General features: G+C 53.3%; 2 protein-coding genes across 6 annotated transcripts in view; both read left to right on the top strand.

Moving 5' to 3' along the window:
• Positions 1 to 8,639, top strand: part of OSBPL2 (oxysterol binding protein like 2) — a 35,787-nt gene extending 27,148 nt beyond the window's left edge. For 2 of the 3 annotated variants that reach the window (XM_043883637.1, XM_043883636.1), the window contains exons 8-14: positions 1,314 to 1,421; positions 2,182 to 2,271; positions 3,634 to 3,757; positions 5,014 to 5,142; positions 6,405 to 6,528; positions 7,097 to 7,187; positions 7,415 to 8,639. In XM_043883637.1, coding sequence (XP_043739572.1) covers positions 1,314 to 1,421; positions 2,182 to 2,271; positions 3,634 to 3,757; positions 5,014 to 5,142; positions 6,405 to 6,528; positions 7,097 to 7,187; positions 7,415 to 7,517 — 769 coding nt within the window. In that variant the 3' untranslated portion in view covers positions 7,518 to 8,639. The remainder of the gene's footprint in view (positions 1 to 1,313; positions 1,422 to 2,181; positions 2,272 to 3,633; positions 3,758 to 5,013; positions 5,143 to 6,404; positions 6,529 to 7,096; positions 7,188 to 7,414) is intronic. The other variant, XM_043883639.1, reaches the window with a different exon arrangement.
• A 7,895-nt stretch (positions 8,640 to 16,534) lies between these two features.
• Positions 16,535 to 22,337, top strand: ADRM1 (ADRM1 26S proteasome ubiquitin receptor). 3 transcript variants are annotated; one of them, XM_043883361.1, is made up of 10 exons: positions 16,535 to 16,678; positions 17,398 to 17,611; positions 18,258 to 18,374; positions 19,721 to 19,844; positions 20,184 to 20,270; positions 20,824 to 20,905; positions 21,137 to 21,369; positions 21,514 to 21,671; positions 21,815 to 21,917; positions 22,106 to 22,337. In XM_043883361.1, the coding sequence occupies exons 2-10, from the start codon at positions 17,399 to 17,401 to the stop codon at positions 22,210 to 22,212; spliced, it is 1,224 nt and encodes a 407-aa protein (XP_043739296.1). In that variant the 5' UTR covers positions 16,535 to 16,678; position 17,398; the 3' UTR covers positions 22,213 to 22,337. The 3 variants fall into 3 exon arrangements, with proteins under 3 accessions (XP_043739296.1, XP_043739297.1, XP_043739295.1); XM_043883360.1 differs by lacking the exon at positions 16,535 to 16,678 and adding an exon at positions 16,794 to 17,182; XM_043883362.1 differs by lacking the exons at positions 16,535 to 16,678; positions 18,258 to 18,374 and adding an exon at positions 16,789 to 17,182.
• The last annotated feature ends 83 nt before the right edge of the window (positions 22,338 to 22,420 follow it).

Below are 22,420 nucleotides of genomic sequence, written 5' to 3'. Positions count from 1 at the left end.
GAGCCTGAAACAGTCCTGTCCTCATGTGCTGTTGGGGGTGATGTGGGGGCTCTGTTCGGGTTCTGTGCTGGTGCAGCCAGGCTGCGGGCTGGATGAACCCCTGAAGACAACCAGGCAGAGCCTCTGCTCCCGCAGTCCCTTCCCCGGTCACTGGCGGAGACCTGGGTTACTTGCCGCTCCCCTGCTCCGTACACCTGTGCAGCCAGACGCTGGCACCCCCCAGAGCTAGGGGCCAAGGAGGGTTGCACCAGGATAGAAGTGTCCTTTATCACCTGACCTCAGAAGTGACCGCAGCCTACGTGCACGTGCCGTGGTCACACAGACCAGCCGTGGTCGAGGGTCTGAACTCCAGGAGGGGAGGAGAATGGAGAGGCCGTCTTCAAGGATGCCTGCATACCTTTAAATCCAGACATGCCCAATCTGACGTTGATCAAAGACCCTCCAGGCAGAAACTGAGTCTCTAGCAGCCCACTGGCACTGCAAACCTGTTGTGGACGATCCAGGCTGAGAGGCACAGCTGACTCCCTGAAGCACGGGCTTTGTTACCTGCAGCTCCGTGGGAGCTTTGGATGTCATTTGTGTTTCCTGTGAGCCCCACCTGGCCAGAGAAGCGTGGTCTCCACCCCAGACCCCTGCATCTCAGGGCAGACTAGGGCAGCCCCTCCTGGTCACCTGCTCTTGGCTTTCTGGGGTGGGGCACCGGGAGCTGCAGAGTTGCAAGCCTGGTCAATGAACGCTTTGGGTTCCCAGGACATTCAAAAAGTTCCCAATGTTCCTCGTGAAATACTTGTGCCCTGGCCTGGTTTTTGCCCTCAACTGTGGCTCTGACACAGCCTCCCTTGAGACATGGATCTGGCCCTCCGCTCTCTGCCTGTTTATGAGGTTTCTTTTCTCCTGGGGGAAGCCCAGCTGGGGAGCAAGGGGCCTGACTGATGGGAAAGGCATTTGCACCGCAGGACCCACCCCGCCTCAAGTCGGCCCCAGAAGGCCAGGGCCCAGGCTTGCTAGGGACCTCGTGGTTCCTTCAGGGCGGGGCGGGGATGGGTAGGGGGGCTGTTCTGTTGACGACTTCACAGGAAACCTCTTGCCTTTGTGAAGCCTTTTATTGCTGATTAACTTGTCTCCACGTTTAAATAGAAAGCTTTGTTGATACTACAAAGGACATTTCAAACGAATGCTAAAGAAGTAGCCCCTGCTCGGGAGTTCAAAGCTATGCTGTGCCCTTCTGCAGCTTTCAGTCAATTATGGTGTGATTCTGTCTGGGACTTGGCTTCTGGGGTCACGCAGTGTCTCTGCTCTCTGGCGTATTTCAGACATAAGGAGGCATACACCTGGACCAACCCTACGTGCTGTGTCCACAACGTGATTATCGGCAAGCTCTGGATAGAGCAGTATGGGACAGTGGAGATTTTAAACCACAGGTAATGGGCCCAGTGCTGAGACGCTGCGAGTCAGGGTGGCGATGGGGCGCCCAGAGCACCGGCCGCTGGCGTTCAGCTGTGTATTCATGCCACCCTCAGCTCCCCAGGGCCCTCCCTGGTCCCCAGTGCGCTCGGCTTCCAGACGGGCCGCACTGGCCGCGAGGCACCACACGTGGTGCAGTCGGATCTGATTCTGGTCGGCACTGGTCAGAGTCATCGTTAGTGCTCCGTGTTGTTACTTCTGTGTTCTTAGTCACAGTGGTTTAGTTTGAAGTTTTAAATTACACTCAAGAATGGTTTGATTTCTTGGTGAAAATAGTGACCACTGTCCAGTCTGTCAGGCCTTATTCTTGGAAGTTCATGGCTGGTTTGCTTTGTTTTTTAACAGCTTTCTTAAGATATAATTTACATGTCATAAAAATCCACCCATTTAAAGTAGACATGTAAATGATTTTTAGTAAATCTACTGAATTGTGTAACCATCAGCACCAGGCAGTACTTGGAGCTTTCTGTCCCCTCGAAAGGTCCCTGGGGCGTCCGTGCAGTCCTGATGCTGCCCCGCCCTGGGGAGCCCCTCGTACGAGCTCTCACTTGCTCCCCTCTCTCCCCTGCTATCTCCCCATCTTCCCCTCACTCTCGGTTTCTCCCTCTCTATCTCTACCTCCATCTGTCTCTCCTTCTCTCTTTCGCTACCCCCTCGATTCACCTTTTCTGGACATTTCCCATCCACAACAGAAGCCTGTGTTTGTCTTCCCTGCAGGACTGGAGATAAGTGCGTGCTTCACTTTAAACCATGTGGACTGTTTGGGAAAGAACTTCACAAAGTGGAGGGGTACATTCAAGACAAAAGGTAGATCCCTGCGCAGGTCGGGTCACAGGTGCCCAGTTGGTGCATGCGTCTTCTGCAGAAGTCACGGTTTTAGAATCTGACCTCATGTTTCGCTCTCTCTGCTGGGCTCAGTATGGTTGTCAGGCAAAACCCAAACACTCGTTTATGGGCATCCTTTCCCACATGATTTTTTCGTTCCTATCAGGAAATCTGGGACTTGTTCAAGTTTCTGTGAGCAGAGAAATGACCAGTAGTATTTTAACAAGTTTGGGGGATTCTTCCCTGCTTTGGGTTAGTTACACTGTGTTGGGTCTCAGTTTCTCTCTCTCTTTTTTTCCATCAAGTAACTTGGACCACATAACAGCCGTAAGACTCTTTTCAGCTCCTAAAAGATGTACATTTTCAGGTAGAAGTAGTTCCTAGTGTAAAGCAGTGGGTAAAAGTCTATCCCACTCTGTTGGGTGTCAGACGTTCACCTGTTCAAATCCCTTTAGACTTAGGACTCTGACCACTTCGCCCCTTGAAATCTGTTGGGACTTGGTGTGCGGCTTCACAGGACAGCAGTCCTGTTCGGGGCACTGGCATCGACCAGCCCTGCAGAGTCAGCCCAGAGAGAGACCACCGTCAGCTGGCCTACAGACACAGGCTGCAGCAGTGGACACCCACCTGCACCAGCCCAGCTCCGAGTTTCTGGTTTTCCATCCCAAATTGGACAGAGAGGACCGGCCATGTGTCCCCGCCTGCCACCCTCCAAGCCCAGCCTCTGAGGCACAGGTGCCCTCCCAGCATGGCCCTCGGCTGCCAGCACGGCCTTCCAGAAGCACATGGTCAACTCCCTGCTCACCCAGGAAGATGCGGGAAAGGAGAACAGGGCACAGCGTGCATCGTTCCTTGGGAATCAGGCAGCGCGCCCTCTCTGGAGGCTGTGGGTGGAAGTGATGGGGGTCTGACTCCAGGTTATGGAGCTGAAGAGGCAGCGGCAGCTGAATGTGGGGAGGGTTGTTTATAGAACATGTAGAGAAGGGGCTGCAGGAGACGTGGTACTTAAAGATGTAGTGTATTTAAAAAATGACAATCAGGCTCATAGGGTGTTATGTTACACACTTGTTCTCACCCCAGCTGCCTCCCGCAGCCCTTCAGGTTCTCGTACCCTTGTTTTCTCTTCCCTGCTTTGGCAAAGGAGTGTGAAGAGTTAGTCTAAAAGCTGTGAGTGGCGATACTGAAATGGAACTTTCCATCTGCATGTTTGCACCAGCAGTATCCTGGGGTTTACAAAAAGACTGACAATGAGGATTGATTTGGGGTCAAGTTAGGGTGCTGCGTGTCTGGATGAATGGTTGCTAATCACTGTTACTTGCTTTTAAAAATTCCCTTTCCCTCCAGCAAAAAGAAGCTTTTCATGATCTATGGCAAGTGGACAGAGTGCTTGTGGGGCATAGACCCTGTCACGTACGAGTCCTTCAGGAAGCAGGAGAGAAGAGGGGACTCCCTGCGGAAGACGAAACCGGTACGGGGCTGCCGTGGGGGAGTCCCCAGCAAGGGTGTGGGGGCCTGGCCAGGCAGTGCCTTTGTGATCCAGCTGGAGGAGATGGATTACAGAATCTGTCTCTCAGAGCGAAGGTGCTTGTCCACCTGATTTCTGGGCGGCCGGGTGCTGGGGTGCCTCTGCCCACCCCCCTATCAGCAGGATCGAGGGTGCTTCCATTTCCTTCTGGATATTTCTTGATACATCTCCTGTCCCCGCACCTTGTTAGCTGAGACCCAGTATACAAGCAAGTGCGTTTCTAGTTCTGAGTTCCAGGTGATAAAACCCAATACTGATTATCTTAAGACTAGTTCTTAAAAAAAAAAAAAAATAGTTCTTCTTGAGTTTAAAACTAGAGGCAGTAGTTCAAAAGAGGGGTCACGTTTTTCTAGATGATAAATTAGAATGTACCAAACCCGAGGTGTTCAATGTCTGTTTAACAGAATCTTCAACTTCTGCTGAGATTGTTAGTGTTTCTTGTTTTGTTTTTGGCCAAGGCACGAGGCATGTGGCGTCTGGGAACTTAGTTCCCTAATCAGGGGTCACACCTGTCCCCCCTATAGGGGAAGCTCAGAGTCTTAGCCACTGGACTGCCTGGGACATCCCTGTTGGTTTTTTATATTGTAATATTTCACAGGTGCTATTAGACATCTTTTCTAAAAAATACTCCTTTAAACTAAAAAAAAAAAGTAAAGTTCCATTTGAAGACCACACAGCAGATGTTAAATCTGTTTACTGACATGTTTAGTGCATTTGCTTGGCTGTGTTGCCGCTCGGGGTGACGTCACAAGGAGGGAGCATTTCATGGGGGTGCAAACCGCTGCTGTGTGTCTTCACTTAGCTTCTGGCACCACACCATGTAACCCGCAGGCGGGGAAGACTGCCAGGCTGTGCTCGTTATAATTAAGTATCTCCCTCACAGCTAACTGAAAGCCACTCTTCTTCTCCAGGTCTCACTGCTTTTGAAAAGGAAGTAGCAGTTGTACTTTTCTATTGAGGTGTGACCCCCAGTTAGGGCTTAGTCTAGAGACGCTGAGACACCTGAAGTCACCACGTGTGCAGAAGGGCAGCGTGTGGGGAGAGGACCACTTGGGGGCGCCCTCAGCTGCCTGAGGAGGTCCAGTCATGCTCAGGAGGCCACATGGGCTCCCCTACCAGAGGTGTGGTGCCTGCTGCCCTCTCGGGGGCTTGGGAGGGTCTGCCAGGGCTCCGGGGGCAGTGGGTGCTGTGTCTTTCAGGACGACGGCCCCGAGAAGGCTGATGGCGATGTGGCGGACACTGTGCCTGAGTCTCAGGAAACGGTGCAGGTCATTCCAGGCAGCAAGCTACTCTGGAGAGTCAATACCCGGCCCCCCAACTCCGCTCAGGTCTGTGTGCCCGGCCCCAGCCAGGCCCCCCGCCATCCTGTCACCCCCGGGGCTCCCTGCCCTCCGAGCCCTATGACCCCCACCCGTCAGCACTCAGCTCAGGCATCCACACACACCTCAGGACCCGGTTACACTGCGAACCCTCAGTGTCTACGCCGGCTGTGTCTGACCACAAGGGTTTCCAAACTGGTTTCAAGAGATTGTTTTTTTGACTTGTCAATTTAAGTCCTTAAATACATTTTTGATATTTATTTTGGAAAGTTGCACTTGTAATTTTGTTACCTATGATAAAATTGGAAAATTGCACTTATAATTTTGTTACCTATGGTAAAATGATTATATTACATACAGTAATGTTTAATATATAAAAATAATTATATGATAAATGTATAGTAAAATTCATTTTAATATATTATAAATTTTATATTATTTATATATACAGTGTACCATAGATTTTTAAAAAATTTTTTGTCACATCCTTTAAGTAAAGCCACAACCTGTGCAAAATAAAAGAAACAAACATTCAGCAATAAATAGATGATCTCAGCACAGCCATTACTGCAGTTTCAGTGGAATACAAATTATAAAATAATAGAGAAAAAGCTTCTGTTTAAAGATCATACACACACAGACACACACACACACACACACACACACAAAACCAGTAAAAACTAGAAGTCACACCCGTTTTTTTGGTTCAGTGAACGTTTACTGGGTTGGAGTAGGTGGGTCCAGATCTCTTGGAGTAGAGCCCGAGGACAGATGGGCGAGGACCCCAGCCCCACACAGCAGAGTGATTGGTCTGATGGGCTGGAGGTGGGCCTCCTGGGGACATGGGTACATGGAGCAAGGACTAGGGAGCTCGGGCCATTGGCCAGAGGACCACATTCGGGCAGGGGAGCGGCCAGGGTCCAATCTCCTCTCTTACTGTACATGATGTGGGGAACCATGGGGTCATTTGAGGGACCAGGGGCCCCTCCAGCCCCTTGTGGAGATAGGCTTCGGGACCAGAGCAGAAGGGGCCGGAGGGAGGCAAGTCCCCAGGTCTGGGTGTCAGGAGGCGGCAGACCCCACCGCGGAGGGGTTGAGATAGAGATTCCTCTCGGACCCCTGGGGCATGAGGAGATAGACGTGTAGGTCAGATGTCACAGTGAGAGTCTGGGTGCCTCCTGTGGGGGTGGAGAAGATGAGCCCCCGAGGAGATCCAGGCAAGTGCGGAAAAGAGTATCGTTTATAGTAACGACTCTGTGCCTACCCTCCAGATGTACAACTTCACCAGCTTCACAGTGAGTCTCAACGAACTGGAGACAGGCATGGAGAAGATCCTGGCCCCCACTGACTGCCGGCTACGCCCCGACATCCGAGGCATGGAGAATGGCAACATGGGTGCGTGTTCGTGTGGGGGGCTGACCGAGCACCCAGCCCTGGCCACGTGGGTGGTGCGGGAAAGGAACGCATCCCCATTAACTGAACACACGTCACATCTTCTCGACGTGCTTCTCAAACCGTCTGTGGGGAAGAGTTGTAAAGCTACTAGTTTGCTGCAGGCCTCTTCTTTTATAAATAAAATAAGATTAAGTTACTAGAAAAAGGAAATGAAAGAGAATATATACAAAATATTATACAAGTCCCCGATTTTCTTACTAGGTTCAACAGACAATAAGGTTACATTTCAGAAGTTGTTATTTGAAAGTCTCTGGTGTGGAGGGTCCCCCCCATGCCTGTCCTACCCCACGGCCCCTCTGTGGGGCGCTGGCTGCCCTGGGGCCTGGGCCTGGCTGTGGGATTGTGTCTGGGTCTGGTTTCCCGCACACTTACTGCCTATGGTTCCCTGTGTGTGGCTTCCCACCTGGGTGGGGTTGGGTGGGGGGTGTGGGGGTGTCCCTCATCCACTTTCTCAGCCTCACCTCTGCCCGTCGCCCTGGTCCCTGACCTGCCCCGTGCTTGCACCTAGATCTGGCAAGCCAGGAGAAGGAGCGGCTGGAGGAGAAGCAGAGGGAGGCCCGGAGGGAGCGGGCCCGGGAGGAGGCTGAGTGGCAGACGCGGTGAGGCACCCGGCGGCCACGGGGATGGGGCGGGGGAGGCACAGACCAACCCACCTGGGGGCAGTGAGGAGGGGCTGAGCGAAGCTACCCCGTGTCCCATGAGACTGCAGCTTGCAGCCTGGGCTGCACGTGAGATGACATGTCAGGTGACGGCGCTAACTGGAGGGGCCGTGATCCTAAGTGGAGAAAAGGCCACCGGCCTCCTGACCACCCGCTCTGTGTCACAGGTGGTTTCACCGAGGCAGTAACCCGTACACTGGGACCCCAGACTGGCTGTACGCGGGGGGCTACTTCGAGCGGGATTTCTCAGGCTGCCCCGACATCTACTGAGAGGCCGGACCGGCCCCCAGACCCGGAGACCCGGAGGCTGGACTCCGTCAAGCGGCTGCTCTGAGCTTCCGCCACGGCAGAAACCAGCTTTTCTCATGACTTCATGGAGATTGCACCATCCCTGGTTGAGGATTTAATTCTAATTAACTTTTGATTGCCAAACATTTTACTACTGTTGCAGCCTCTTCATAAAACTTCCCTTGGGATCATCATGTTTCCATTAAGGTTTGAGAAGGAACAGTCTTTACAGTTCCCTTTATGTGACAGGACGAGCTGGGCTGGCGTAGAGTACAGTACCCTCTTCATTACAAAAAGTTGTAAATAAAGGAATTAATGGGAAAGGTCCATATTCCTCCTCGTAATGCAGCGGCAAAGGGTTTCTAAAAGTATTTTAAATCTGAACCAATAACAGGAAAAGATGGATCTTGAGAAAAGTCCCACCAGGAGCCTTATACAGGCCAGGAATTGCTTTTTAGATCACAGTAACACAGAAGTGGAGGTTTTCAAAGCAGCTGATTGAATGAAATGAAAAATTGTCAGAGTTTGTATTTTTTATCAATCTTCGATAATGTAAAGATTACTTTGAAAATATTTAAGTTCAAACTACTTGAATAATACTTTGCTGAAGAGCAAGATAGGCATTAATCACCACTTTACACTGTCCAAAATGAAGCATTACCATGACAACGAGGGTGGCCAGAAACTCTGACCAGTAGTTCTCAGATGGCTCCTAGCCCTCTGGTCCCTGAGGCTCCCCCTCGCTGCAGGCCATGCCGTCACACAGAGTGAGTCCCGCACGCACGACAGTCGACCTGTCCCTGCAGCACTCGTGTTCCTGTCATGCATGTGTGACCCGCCTCGGGGGTGTCCTCACCGCTGTGCGTGTCCACCTCCGCACACATCTACACCCTGTGACTGTTTACTTTCTGTAGAGATGCCAACACCACCGGCCGTGGCAGAGCTGTTTGAATCGAAGACAATCTGCCGTGTGCACACATGCACAAGCGCATACATGCACACACATGCAGCTGTACACAGTGTGGGTTCTCAGCAAGAGGGTGTCGGCATTGTGTGTCATGGCTTCAAAACCACATTTGTAATTAAAACACTTTTAAAAGTGAACCCTTGTTCTGAAGGCTTGATTCTGTAGCTTTGGAAACCGGAGGCGTGATGCCACGGTCGAGTTCCAGGGCATCTGCCTGGTGGGACCCAAGCCAGGTCCCTGGAACATGCAGAGGCCCCCAGACCACACAGAGGCCCCAAGCATGTGTGGTCTCAGAGTTCTGCAGAGAGGAGGTGCTGACACACCTGGTCATTGGCATCGGGAGCCCTGTATCCCTGGTGGGGGCCGGTAACTAAAACAAACTGCTTTTCTGGGGAATGTGAGGTTGGGGGACCCAGGACACGTTTAGAGCAATGGTGTTTAGGACAGTTTGGCAGCTTTCACGGATTGTCCTGTTTCTTACCACTCCAGTAATTTGCTGCAAGGTTTGCATCTCTGGGGACTTCCCTGCAGGCTCAGATGGTAAAGAATCTGCCTGCAATGTAGGAGACCCAGGTTCAGTCCCTGGATCAGGAGGATCCTCTGGAGAAGAGAATGGCAACCCACTTCGGTATACTTGCCTGGAGAATCCCATGGACAGAGGAGCCTGGCAGGCTACACAGTCTGTGGGGTCGCACAGAGTTGGACATGACTGAGTGACCGACACTTTCATCTGCATCCCTGGGTCCTCCCCAGGGTCAGATCCCACAGCGTAGTCCCCATTGCTGCTTCCTTCAAGCCCGATTCGAGTGGAAGGAGAACAGGCAGGATGGCCTGGGACTCCAAAGCGCGGGCAGCACAAGTTTTCAACACGCACCAGAGCTGCCCCTCAGCTTGGCCACCGTGATGCACTGGGACGTCAGGGGTCTCTCTTTAATAAAAGAGTGTTTCCGTGGGATTTGCTTTTAAGAGACGACCCCCCCCATGACCGGTGTGTGGAGGGCATGGCCTTGTGTGTGGAGGGTGGGCCCCCAGTGGGTGATCGTAGCTTGGATGGAGGGTCTGGGTGGTTTTCAGAGCAACCTTGTAACTTGGAATGTCCTTGTGGGATGAAAAGTAGGACCCACTTCACCCAAAGACCTTCAGGCTTTGATTCTGCTGCCTCTGAAGGTTCAGTTCTGTGTCTGTTGATTTAGTGAAAGGTTCTGAGAGCCACTGGGGAGCCAGCCACACGGGCAACATGGTGGCCGATGGACCTGCTGCACGCACACTGGAGCTGGCTGGACTTCACAGGCCATCTAGGGCTGGGGCCAATGCAGTGTCTGCGTCCCTGAGACACACAGGCTGGTCCCCTCCAGGTGGGGTGCTGCTCTCCCTGGTGGGGTCAAGGGTCAGGGCCGCCCCAGCACTGGCAGGCTCCTCACCAGGTGTGCCCTCCAGTCACAAGAAGGCATCAGAGAAGCAGGCCCAGCCCTCATAGGCAGTGCTGTGTTTGGCCACTGCAGGCTTCTGTGAAGGCCAGGCCCCTCCACCCCACAGCGTGGTGGCTCTGTGAGGGGAAAACGAAGGTGCCAGGCCGAACTCTGCTCCTTCATAGGCTCATAGGTCTGTGCAGGGCATTGGCCACACATGACCAGGTGTCATCACAGCCTCCCCAAGTAAATGGAGCTAGCAATGGCACCAGCAGGGCCCCAAGGATCAGCTCTGACCATGTTCTTAGCAGCATCTCCCTTTCAGAGCTTGTCCCCAGAGATGATGCTGGGGCTCCTGGAAGGAACCTCCTGCTCAACACTTGGGGAGGAGCACTCAGCCCAGTGCTGATGGCCTCTGGGTGTCCGGACAGCCCTTGCTGATGCTGCTGTTCACCTGTTGCAGTGGGTGTGGAGGTGTCCAGCCAAAGCCATCGCCATCTGCTGCTGGGTCCTTGTCAGGCCCCGTGGCTAGGAAATCAGAACAGGATGAGAGAAAGGCCCAGAATCTTCCAGCCAGGCAGCCCCTCAGGTTGCTGCAGCAGGTGGCTTTCTTTCAGGACACCTGCTCCTGGGATGAGAACAAGTTCGCCTCGAGCATCCACCAAGAAGACATCATTTACAATCTTAAGTCACTTCAGTCCTGTCTGACACTGCGACCCTATGGATGCAGGAGCCTACCAGGCTCCTCTGTCCTGGGGTTCTCCAGACAAGAATTCGGGAGTGGGCTGCCATTTACAATGCTAACAAGCTTCCAAAAATCAGAAGTGAGGATAGCCCTTGCATCCTGTCGACCCTTGTGCCAGGAGGGGAGGGGCGGCTCAGTGAAGCCTTGTGCCCCGTGGGGAGCTGTCGACGCCACAGGAGAGTCTAGTCAACAGAAAGTTCCTGCAGGACCTGGTTTCATCTTCCGAAGGACCTTCCTGTATCCAAAGTGGGCATGAAGATCGGGTCTCTTGACAGAAGGGCCTGTAACCCCCTGCAGGACATCAGGCAGCCTTTCCCTCAATCCTCGTCACCTTTGGGCTTCACTATCCTGTGTGTTCTCGCATGAGGGTTTCACAAAGTGAAGACACCATTTCAAAATCTCCTGGCACAAGTTTCCTGGACAGTCAGCCCTTGACTGGAGGCCCTGTTCCTCTCCCTCTCTGAACTGGCTGTCCTGGACCAGAGGCATGGCGAAGGGCTCCCTGGTCTCTGCAGAAGGTGACAACACACAGACAGGGTCCTCCCTCCATCACTGCAGGAACAGTTCATCCTATCCGTGCAGCAGGAAAAGGTCAGGCAAGAAACATGTAATGAAGTGGCTTTATTGTCATAATTTTATAATATGTAGTAACTGTCAGTATTCGTTCACGTAGATGGAATCAGTCATTCGCAGATTTGGGGGAGGACTGGACAGGTCAGTGGAGATAGATGTTAAACCCTGGTTTTGAGTAGAGACTTGTAGCAAAGGGCGGCAGCTGACATTTGTTTTGGACTGAACACTTCTTCACTGTCTGCTGCTCCGGCCTCTCTGGAAAGGACTGCAAATTGGCTGTGGACGTGTCCTGGAGATCAGGCGACAGACGTTTGGACTGTAGTCCTGTAGGACTGGCCCAGCAAACAGATTGTTTCAGAAAACTGCTTGTTACAGTGAAGAGGGGGCTCGGGCACACAAGATGGAGGAAGGGGTCTGGGTTCCCCGGGGACTGGAGCCCATTGCCAGAAGCAATGAAACACCCAGAACACGGTGTCAGCCAGCTTGACTCGGCGGCCCCTGTGCCCGACCGCTGCTCTAGGTGCCCACTGGCTGTGTGCTTTCCAGAACGGTGAGCTATGCAGTAGCCACGAGAGCTCCGGGCAGAGGGACAGACTGTTCGTACAACTTTAATGCCCTGGGAATGCCCAGGTACATAGATGTGGGGCCCCCACCATGGCCACCATGTCTGACAATGGGGACCACAGAGAACCCAGGCCTGCCAGAGCCTGAGCCTGGTGTCCTGGGTGCTTAATCCCCAAAATTACCATCCAGTCCCACCCACTGAGGAGGAAGAGGGGGTGCAGGAAGATGGGCTTGCCTGAGGCTTCAGAGCAGGTAAGTGGAGGAAGTGGAATTCAAACCTTGACACACAGTGACAGTCACCCTTGTGTACAGTTGACAGATTCATGCCATCTTGTAACCATCAAGACTATCAACATAAATAGTTTAATGGCAAGGTTCAAGGGAGGAAGGACTGTCTTTTCAATACATGGTGCTGGGAAAACTGGATAGTCATATGCAAAAGAATGGAGTTGACCCTTACCTCACACCATTTACAAAAATTAGAATGTATCAAAGCTCTAAATGTGAAACCTAAACAATAAATTCTTAGAAGAAAAGATAGAACACAAAGCTCACATCTTTGGATGTGGCAATTATTTCTTGGATATAACACCAAAGGCACAGGCAACAAGTGAAGAAAAATAAGCAAGTTGTACTTCATGAAAATTTAAACATATTTTGTGCATCAGACACTAGCATCAGAGTAAAAAGGCAACCCAAAGAGTGGGAGAAAATATTTGCAAATCAAACATCTGATAACAGATTAATATCTAGAATATACAGAGACCTCCTAAAACTCAATAACAACAAAAAAAGCTGATTCAAAAATAGGCAAGGACTTGAATAAACATTTTTCCAAAGAAGATAAACAGATGGCCAATAAGCACGTGAAAACATGTTCAACATCACTAATCACTGGAGAAATGAAAAACAAAGCTACAGTGAGTTACCACACCCATTAGGATGGCCAACAACCCAGAAACAACAAGTTTGGGCAAGGATGTGGAGAAACAGGAAGATTTGTGCACTGTTAGTAGGAATAAAATGGTACAGCCAGTGTGGCAAACAGTATGGCGGTTTCTCAAAAAACTTATAAATAGAATTACCATATAATCCAGCAATTCCATTCTGAGTATTTACCCCCAAAGAACTGAAAGCAGGGCCTTGAAGTGATATTTGTTCAGTCACGTTCGTGTGTGCTTAGTCACTTTAGTCGTGTCCAACACTTTGCGACCGCATGGACTGCAGCCTGCCAGGCTCCTCGGTCCATGGGATTTCCCAGGCAAGAATATGGGAATGGGTTGCCATTCCCTTCTTCAGGGGATCTTCCTGACCCAGGGATCAAACCAGGGTCTCTTATGTCTCCTGCATTGGGAAGCAGGATCTTTACCATGAGCTTTCCAAGATCTTTACCAAGATCTTTCCCAGGATCTTTACCTGGGAAGTCATGTTCACAACAGCATTATTCACAATAGCTGAGTTGTGGAAATAACCCAAGCATCCCTGCACTGATGAACGCATAAGCAAAATGTGGTGTAGACATACTTAGAGCAGAAGATTACTCGGCCTTAGGAAGGGGATTCTGACACATGCTGTAACATGGATGAAACCCGAGGACATTATGCTGAGTGAAAAAAACCAGTCACAACAAAGACAAGTACTGTACAATTTGATAGGTGCCGAAAGCAGTCAAATTCATGCTGACAGAAAGTAGAATGGTGGTGGGTTGGGGGAAGAGGGCCATGGGGAGTCAGTGTCTAATGGAGATGGAGTTTCAGTTTTCCCAAATGAGAAGGTTGAAGATGGATGGTGGTGATAGCTGCACAACATTATGAATGTACTTACTACCACTGAACTCTACACTTAAAGAGAGATTAGGATGGTAAACTTTCTGTTATGTGTCATTTTACCATAATAAAAAACTGGGGGAAAAAAAATCAGTGGTTGCTAGGGATTAAGCAAGAGGGAGGGAAGGACAAGAAGAGGACATCAGATTTTCAGGGCGGTGAGCACACTCTGTGTGATGCTGTGAAGATGGACACATGTCGCTAAGCATTTGTCTGAACATGTGGATGTAGCGTGAACTCTGATGTAAACTCTGGACTCTTGGTGACGTGATGTGTCCACATATGAGCATGTGCTAACTTGCTTCAGTTATGTCTGACTCTTGGCGATCCTATGGATTGTAGCCCTCCAGGCTCCTCTGTCCATGGGCTTCTCCAGGCAAGAATACTGGAATGGGTTGCCATTTCCTTCTCCAGTGTTTGAGCATGGATTGTAGCAAACACACAGCTCTGGTGGGGGATGTGGGTGGTGGCAAGGCTGTTGGATGGGGTGTGTGGGAACTCTGTACTTTCTGTTCAGTTTTGGTGTGGACATAAAATTTCTCTAAAAAAGAAAATCTATAATTAAATAAAGAAAAAACAACAACAAAAGCCACCTGCCAAATGGTTTTTTTAAGTGGCTGGGCCATTTTGTATTTCCAGCACCAAAGACTCCCCAGCACTTAGTACTGTCGCTTTTCCTTTTTTAAGCCATTCTAATCCATGTGTTTTAATTTGCATTTCCCTTATGAATAGTGCTGTCCACCATCCTTTCCTGCACGTCAGGCCATCGGTACACCCTCCTTAGGAGATGTCTGGGCACTCAGCTTCCTTGTCGACCCTCCCTGCGCCCACAGTCACTGCACCCCTTCCCTTTCGCCTGGGGGAGGTGCCGAGGCTCAGGGAGAAGGACTGGGTTTGCTTTTTCTGCTGCGGGGCCCAGTTCCCAGAGTCCATACTGGGGCGGGGGGCACATGGACTGGCCTCCATGATGGCCATCTACCAGTAGCTCATCTCCCTACTGGTTTTTCACAGAAACCAGTGAAAGTATATAAAGCTTTCTCTTTTTAGTCTCCCAGGACACAAGCTCCCTTGGTTTGGGACAAGGAAATGCTCATTTGAGGCCCCACCGAGGTCACTGCCCAGAAGGGTCTTCAGGTTCTAGAAAGTTGCTTTCCCTGTGGCCTCTGCTGGCAGCTTTTGAACTTCTCAAGACTTTGGAAAGTGACCCCCACCTGCTGGTCCCTTCTCAAGGAAGCCAGGTTGTTTTTTTACTGTCTTCTTGCCTGGTTTCACAGAGCGCGCAGGATGGTACTGCTGCGGGGATCATGACCCCAGTCACAGGCCACCGAATTTCTTCACGGGTCTCTGTTCCCATCACTTTGGTCTCAGGAACTCTTCAGACTCTCAAAAACTATCAAGGATCCCCATAGAGCTTCTGCATACATGGGTTTTATCTATGGATATTTACCATATTAGAAATTTTAAAATAAATATTAATTAAAAAAACACATTTATCAACATAAATATTTAAAAATGAAAACCAGCTCTATTTTTCCAAACAAACAAACAAAAAAAATAGACTCTTTAGATCACAAAGCAATGGGTACAGAACTTGTGGTGTTTTATCCATCAGAATGTTACACAGGAAGTAAGATAGACTATGTTTAGAGCTGTATGTGTCAACATGGATACATCTTAAAAACAATGCTGAATAAAAGAATAGTTTTCACTTTTATACCTTTTAAAAAAAAGCTTAAAAATGGATTTTATGTGTTCATGGTGGTGGTGGTTTAGTCGCTAAGTGGTGGCGAGCTCTTGTGAGAACCCATGGAGGTCTGTAGCCCGCCAGGTTCCTCTGTGGTGATGGTGGTAGGGGCCAGCTAAGTCATGTCCTACTCTTGCAACCCCATTGACTGTAACCTGCCAGGCTCCTCTGTCCATGGGATTCTCTAGGCAAGAATACTGGACTGGGTTGCCCTTTCCTTCTCCAGTGGATCTTCCCGACACCAGGAAACAAACCGAGGTTTCCTGCATTGCAGGCTGATTCTTTACCAACTGAGCTATAAGGGAAGCCGATTCCCTTATAAATCAAGCAGGCATGGAGGTGGCCACACAGTTCAGGATGGCCCTGCCTCTGGAGCGGGGAGTCACACATCACCTGCAGCATGGGCTCCAGGTGTGTGTGCTGCTCTGCAGAAACTACAAAGCGTAAGTGAAGGGGAGTAAAGGCAATGGGAGGGCAGCGCTTCCGTTCCCCTCGTCCAGTGTGCGCAGGACAGCTGATTTCATTCGGTTCTGACTGCACACATCACACACCAGACACGGAATGAAGGAGCAGGCTTGTCGGCCGATTACAGGAGGTCTGGGGAGGATGGGGGCACAGTCATGCCGTCACTGTTGTGGGGGGCTGGGGGACTCCCAGGGCACAGGGAGGATGGAGGGTAGTTCTCAACAGGGTCTCGAGGCGCAGGGCAGCGCCACCCCAGGGGACCACAGCTCGTCGGGAGGACGCTGGGTCCACGCACCTGAGTCCAGGGCTGCAGTCACCTTCTCCCAGGGACGCGAAGACACCGCACGGCCCCGCCGTCCTATGACATCCCCTCCCCTAAGCCGGCGACTACTTCGCCGGGTCTAGGAACCTGGCGTCCCGCACGGTCAGCACACCTGAGACACCCTGCCCCGCGCCCCGCAGGTGCCCCCCGCCCCGTTCTCGGTCCCAGGTCCAAGGTCCGCCGCTCGGCCTGCGACCGCTTCGCCGTTCCCGGTGTTGCCGCCAGGGGCCGCCGCCGGGCCCCTATGACACAGCAACAATAGGGGCCGCTCTGGCCCGCGGGCCGCCGGCCCGCGCTTCCTCCGGAAGAGAGCCGCCGGCGCGGGGGCGGGTCTGCTGGTGGGACGGGCGGCGGCCCTCGCCAATCGCCCGCAGACTAGTGCCCGCCCCGCTCCTGACGTAGCCCAATCAGCGGCGAGAGCGGCGGGCGGGGCGGGGCGAGCGGGGTCTTCCGGCGGGGCCCGGCAGGCGCTGAGGAGGAAGAGCGAACCCGGACGGCGCCTCTCGGCGGAGTCTCGGCGCGGGCCAGGTGCGGGGTCGTCGGGGGCGGGGACGGTTATGGGGGTGGTCGGGGGCGGGGCCTGCGACGTCGGCGGTCCCCGGGCGGGCGCCGGGTCGGCTGGGGCCGCAGAAGCCGGGGGCAAGCGCGGGCGGGGGCTCTCCGGCACCCCGGCCGCCGCCCCGGGCCCGCGGCGCCCGCAGCCGAGAGCGCCGGGCGGTTGGGGCCTGCGGTTGGGAGCGGGTCTTCACTCGCGCAGAGTCCTCGCCGGCCGCCGGACTCGCGTTTCCTCAGGTACTCGCTCGGGTTTTCTCTCCGAGGGGAGCGAGCCGGCCGCGCTGCAGTTTACCGGCCGTGTGTCCGGTAGAAGCGAGGTTTAGGCCGAAGTCTGGCCTGCCATCCAGCGTGTTAGCGGCCTGTCTGCCCAGCTCGAGGTTTTAAATCTTTCGGAGCCTCAGGTTAATAGATTATTTAAAATGTACGGAACGTGGTGTTGACGAAGGTCCCCAGCTGCCATGCGGTTTAGATGCACAGGTAAATTTCGGGGTTTGAGAAACGGGAGCAGAAGCTGATAACCTGGCCCCGTGGGCCGGCCCACCCCGGAATGAGTTCGGCCGCAGGTGTCGGGCGTCTGAGGCCTGGCCCGGCTCCGAGAGGCGCTTTCCTTCTGCTGTTCGAGCGCAGCATTCGAGGAGGACGTTAGGGTGTCCGCGGTCGTGACCGGGCCTGCGCGATGGTGCTTCTTTTAGGATGACGACTTCAGGAGCTCTGTTTCCAAGCCTGGTGCCAGGCTCCCGTGGGTCCTCCAACAAGTATTTGGTGGAGTTTCGGGCCGGAAAAATGTCATTAAAAGGAACTACCGTCACCCCAGATAAACGGAAAGGGCTTGTGTACATTCAGCAGACGGATGACTCCCTCATTCACTTTTGCTGGAAAGACAGGACATCGGGGAACGTGGAGGATGTAAGTGCCTGGGAGTGAACCTTGTCTTGAGGACACCTACCCTCCCCCCGCCCCCCAGTGGTCAGGACAGCGTGTCTTTACAGCAGGACACCGCGCTCTGGGCTTGAAGCAACTGGTTGACAGCTTGGAGTGTGTTGGTGGGGTACGTGGATCTGCTTGTGGGCTTTTTAGTCTCAACGATTATGTCCATCTCCTCTTGTCACCCGGTGCATGTGTAAAACTCTGAAGATCAGGTGCCTAAAATTGGAGAAATCGTGTAAAAATCCTGACCTTGATCACAGCCCCTCTAGAAAGCTTTCTTTAGTGATCATTTTATTCAGACAGTATCGTTTTTTTTGTTAAGTTCACGAGCAGGTCAGGGCTGACTTTTTAACTCATCTTGGAATGTTGCTCCCAAAACGTCTCTATTAAAAGTCCTCCAGGAGCCGGAAACCCCCCTTCCCTGTTCAGTACCAGGCCCCTCTCCTGGCCCTCACGACCTTCCTGGGGTGCCTGTGACCCTCGTTTGTCTGCCCTGCACAGACCCTGCTGGTGAGGGGCTTGGTCTCTGTGTCCCGGGGCTTCTGCCCAGCCCACCACACAACCCCAGGCCCGGGCCTGGCCTGTATTCCTGGAGGTCCTGGGGCCCAGCAGTGCCTCTCTTTAGGATCTGATCATCTTCCCCGATGACTGTGAGTTCAAGCGCGTGCCACAGTGCCCCAGCGGGAGGGTCTACGTGCTCAAGTTTAAGGCAGGGTCCAAACGACTCTTCTTCTGGATGCAGGTATGCAGGTTTTGTTTACTTTTTCTCTTAAAATCTTGCCATAAAATTTGGTTAGAAATTTGCTCATCGGGCCTTTGGGTATCTGTGGGTTTTTTGTAGTCCCCCCCCCCAAAACCCCTTCATATACAAGTCGTATTCCATGAAGGCGTGAATTAGGTCTGTTTTCTAATTCTATTCAGTATATAAAATAATGGATTTGCCTGGTAGCACAGGCACTAAAGAATCTGCCTGCAATGTAGGAGACCCAAGCTCAATGCCTAGCGTATAGTAGGTACCCAGAAAATATTGTTGTTTGATTGACCTATGTTATTTTATTTTCAAACACAATTTTTGAAAAGTGCCAGCTTATCAGAATTAGCTGTTCTCATGGTAGAATTTGCTTTCACTTATCAGCTGGTGCTGACCCTGCTTGCCATGGAACCTAAGGATTCAAGAGTGTCACTGTTTGTGGGGGGTAGGGTGAGGGAGGGGGATGTTGTAGCAGACTCTGCCAGAGTCCAGAGTGTGTAGCTTGGCTTTGGGGGTCCTTTCAAGGCTGGAAATCCCTGGGCCACTGACAGGAGTGATTCTGGGCTGGGTCCCATCTCTGCCTGTGGTTTGCTGGTCTCCCAGTGTCCCCTCCAGGGTCATGAGAAGCCCAGACCGGAAGCCAGGTGAACCCTGTGTGGTGACCCTGTCTTGTATCTTCCCCTTGGTGTGCTCTGGGGGCCTCTGGGTGGCAGTGCACCAGTCATGGGTGCTCTGTCTCGAAGTTCTGAGGGTGCCCTCAGGGTGATGCTGCCTGATGACCCCCTGCATGCCCAAGTGCTCACCGTCAGCACCCAGCTAACTCTGGAGGGCTGCAGGCCAGGGCTGGTTGGTGACAGTGGTGTAATTACAGGGTTATTTTACAGCATTACATGCGTTGAAGGATTTGAGGTTTTATTTTATTTTTTATTTTTAAAAAAACTTTGACTTGAAGTTTGAAACAGCCAAATTCTGTAAAGCAATTATCCTTCAATAAAAAATTAATGAAAAAAAAAGTTTGACAACCATTTTTAAAGTCTTTATTGAATTTGTTACAATATTGCTCCTGTTTTATTTTTTGTTTTTTTTGGCCCCCGAGGCATGTGGGATCTTAGGTCCCTGACTAGGGCTTGAACCCTCACCCCCTGCAGTGGAAACTGAAGTCCTACCCACTGGACCACCAGGGACATCTGGGATTTGTGGTTTAAGACAGTCACATAAAGAGCCTCATCCTGGAGGATCGGGTTACTTGTATGCCAAGTGCTCCTAGCGCATCAGTCTCCCCATCTGTAAGATGGGTGGGCTGCTCAGCTGCGCCTGTTGCTGTGTCCTCCCCACAGGAGCCCAAGACGGACCAGGATGAGGAGCACTGCCGGAAGGTCAACGAGTATCTGAACAACCCGCCGATGCCCGGAGCCCTGGGGGCGAGTGGGAGCGGAGGCCATGAGCTGTCTGCGCTGGGCGGTAATGGTCACCTTCCCGGATGTGCTGTGAGGTTGGAGTCGGTTTCCGCTGACGTGGACCCTGGGTGGTGCGGGCCGGTGGCTAAGCGGAGGTGGAGGATCCAGGTTAGGAGCCCCGTGGGGCGGTTCCGGAGTTGGTCCTTGCTCTTGTCTTCAGTTGGTGACCTGTCTGTGAGCCCTATTGTGCTGGCTCCTGGCAGGAGACACTCAGTGCACAGCTCAGGGGCAGCTGAGATGGGGGCCGCCCCCAGGACCCTGGTGGCGGTGGAGGGGTGGGGGCAGACCCAGCTGGAGGCCCCTGGCCGCCGCAGCCCCGATCTGAGCACCTTCTGTCCTGCAGGGGAGGGTGGCCTGCAGAGCCTGCTGGGGAACATGAGCCACAGCCAGCTCATGCAGCTCATCGGACCTGCCGGCCTCGGAGGACTGGGTAACGTGCTGAGGGCTTGGGAGCCTCTTAGTAACAGAGTCGGGCAGCTTGCAGCTTCTAATTGGCTCTGTCAGAGCCATGTCTGTGTGCTGGCTTCTCTGGGCAGGGGCGTGGTTTGCCTTAGGGTTTGACCTGGCACCAGGCGGGCAAGGCCTTCCAGGGCCCCCAGGGAGGACACAGTTTCATACTAAAGGGGAGCACAGCTGGCTGAGGAGCAGGCACTAAGAACATGGGACAGGGATCCTGCCTGGGCCCACTGGTCTCCCAGGTTGGCCTGTCTGTTGGGGAACGCTTGTTACTTTGTACTGAATTTGGACTGTGTCCTTGAGTCTGGGTGCATTGGTAGTGTCATGGGATGGAGAAGTGATAGACTCAGTGGGTTAAGCTGCCAGAACACGCCTGAGGAGTCCCGGCCCTGGGCCCCCACAGACAGGCCCTCTCTGCTCCTTCCTCTGCTTGTCCTGGGCTGTAGTGCTGGGTGGGTCTGCTCTGTGGTGGGGGAGGGGGCCTCTGGCCAGGCGTGAGTTTTGAACTGTGTCCTTGCTCCTTGCAGGTGGCCTGGGGGCCCTGACTGGGCCAGGCCTGGCCAGCTTACTGGGGAGCGGAGGGCCTCCGGCAAGCAGCTCTTCGTCCAGGTAGGTGAGCCTCACCCCTGGCTCTCTGGTGTCACCAGGTGTTGCCTCCTTCACAGAGGCTGGACATACGAGATGCTGAAGCACAGAGTAGGCACCTGGGGAGGGTCTGTCCATTTCATGGTTCAGACTTCTCCTAGAGATCTGGCAGCACAAGGACGTCTGGTGCTGGACGGATGTGTTGTGGTACCTTTGTGGGCATGTAACCCTCCAGTGTCCCCTCGCTCTCCCCAGCTCCCGGAGCCAGTCAGCAGCGGTCACCCCGTCCTCCACCACCTCCTCCACTCGCGCCACCCCAGCCCCTTCCGCTCCAGCAGCTGCCTCAGCGACCAGCCCGAGCCCCGCACCCAGCTCAGGTGACGGAGCCAGCACAGCAGCCAGCCCCGCCCAGCCCATCCAGCTCAGCGACCTGCAGAGCATCCTGGCCACCATGAGTGTGCCGGCCGGGCCGGGAAGCGGCCAGCAAGGTAACTCGGAGCCTCTGCCCCTGCCTCTCTCGCCTCGCCTCACCACACCACGCCCGGAAGGTCCACAATTGAGTCTATCACTGTCCTCCCGTGTGGGCATCCTGGCTGGCCTCCAGCCACTGACGGCCACTGCCTGTGCCCTAGTTGACCTGGCCAGCGTGCTGACACCGGAGATCATGGCCCCCATCCTTGCCAACGCGGATGTCCAGGAGCGCCTGCTGCCGTACCTGCCATCAGGGGAGTCCCTGCCGCAAACCGCGGAGGAGATCCAGAACACGCTGACCTCACCCCAGTTCCAGCAGGTAGACACATGGCCCAGGTGTCCTGCGGGAAGCTTGGTGTCGGGGACACTGCTGCCTGCAGCACAGCCCCTGGCACCAAGTGTCTTGGTTCCTGCGGCCCCTTCAGCTCCCTCATGGACTCAGGTGCCTGGCTCTTCCCACAGGCCCTCGGCATGTTCAGTGCGGCCTTGGCCTCGGGGCAGCTGGGCCCCCTCATGTGCCAGTTTGGGCTGCCCGCGGAGGCTGTGGAGGCCGCCAACAAGGGTGGTAAGTATCTGCGCCCCCACCCCTCGGCCACAGGTGAGGCCTTGTTGAAAAGAAAGGCTTCCCTCGTGTGCAGAGGATGCCTAGTCCTATGACCCTGGCCTCCATCTGGCTTTCACCTCCCGTCCCCCGGTCAGCAGTGCCGGGCCCGAGGCTGGAAAGGTCACTTCAGGCTTTTTAATGTGTTTTAGACGTGGAAGCATTTGCCAAAGCCATGCAGAACAGCGCCAGCCCTGAGCAGCAGGAGGGCGACGGGAAGGACAAGAAGGACGAAGAAGAGGACATGAGCCTGGATTAGGTTGCCTGTGGCCACGAGGGCTGAACCCCCAGGTCATTTGGCCTCAGTAGTGGCGTTTGTGATCACACCCTCTCACCTCTGCCCCAATGTGCTAATCAGTAAAAGTCTTTTCTTTTATCTGCCAACTCTGGATTGTCTGCGTGCCAGGGTGGGCTGACGGGAGTTGGGTGCAAGAAGCTCCTCTGGGCCTGGGTTCTGACTCTGAGGG

The sequence above is a fragment of the Cervus elaphus genome, chromosome 23, assembly GCF_910594005.1.
Source record: "Cervus elaphus chromosome 23, mCerEla1.1, whole genome shotgun sequence".
Classification (NCBI taxonomy): Eukaryota; Metazoa; Chordata; class Mammalia; order Artiodactyla; family Cervidae; genus Cervus; species Cervus elaphus.
The sequence above is the reverse complement of the archived record's forward strand: the minus strand, read 5'-3'. Positions and strand labels throughout refer to the sequence as shown.

Bases quoted from the DNA above. Each gene is read 5' to 3' on its own strand.
- ADRM1 (XM_043883360.1), top strand. The intron at 19,845-20,183 runs GTAATGGTCACC...TCTGTCCTGCAG, and splicing joins TGAGCTGTCTGCGCTGGGCG to GGGAGGGTGGCCTGCAGAGC. The intron at 21,672-21,814 runs GTAGACACATGG...CTCTTCCCACAG, and splicing joins CCTCACCCCAGTTCCAGCAG to GCCCTCGGCATGTTCAGTGC.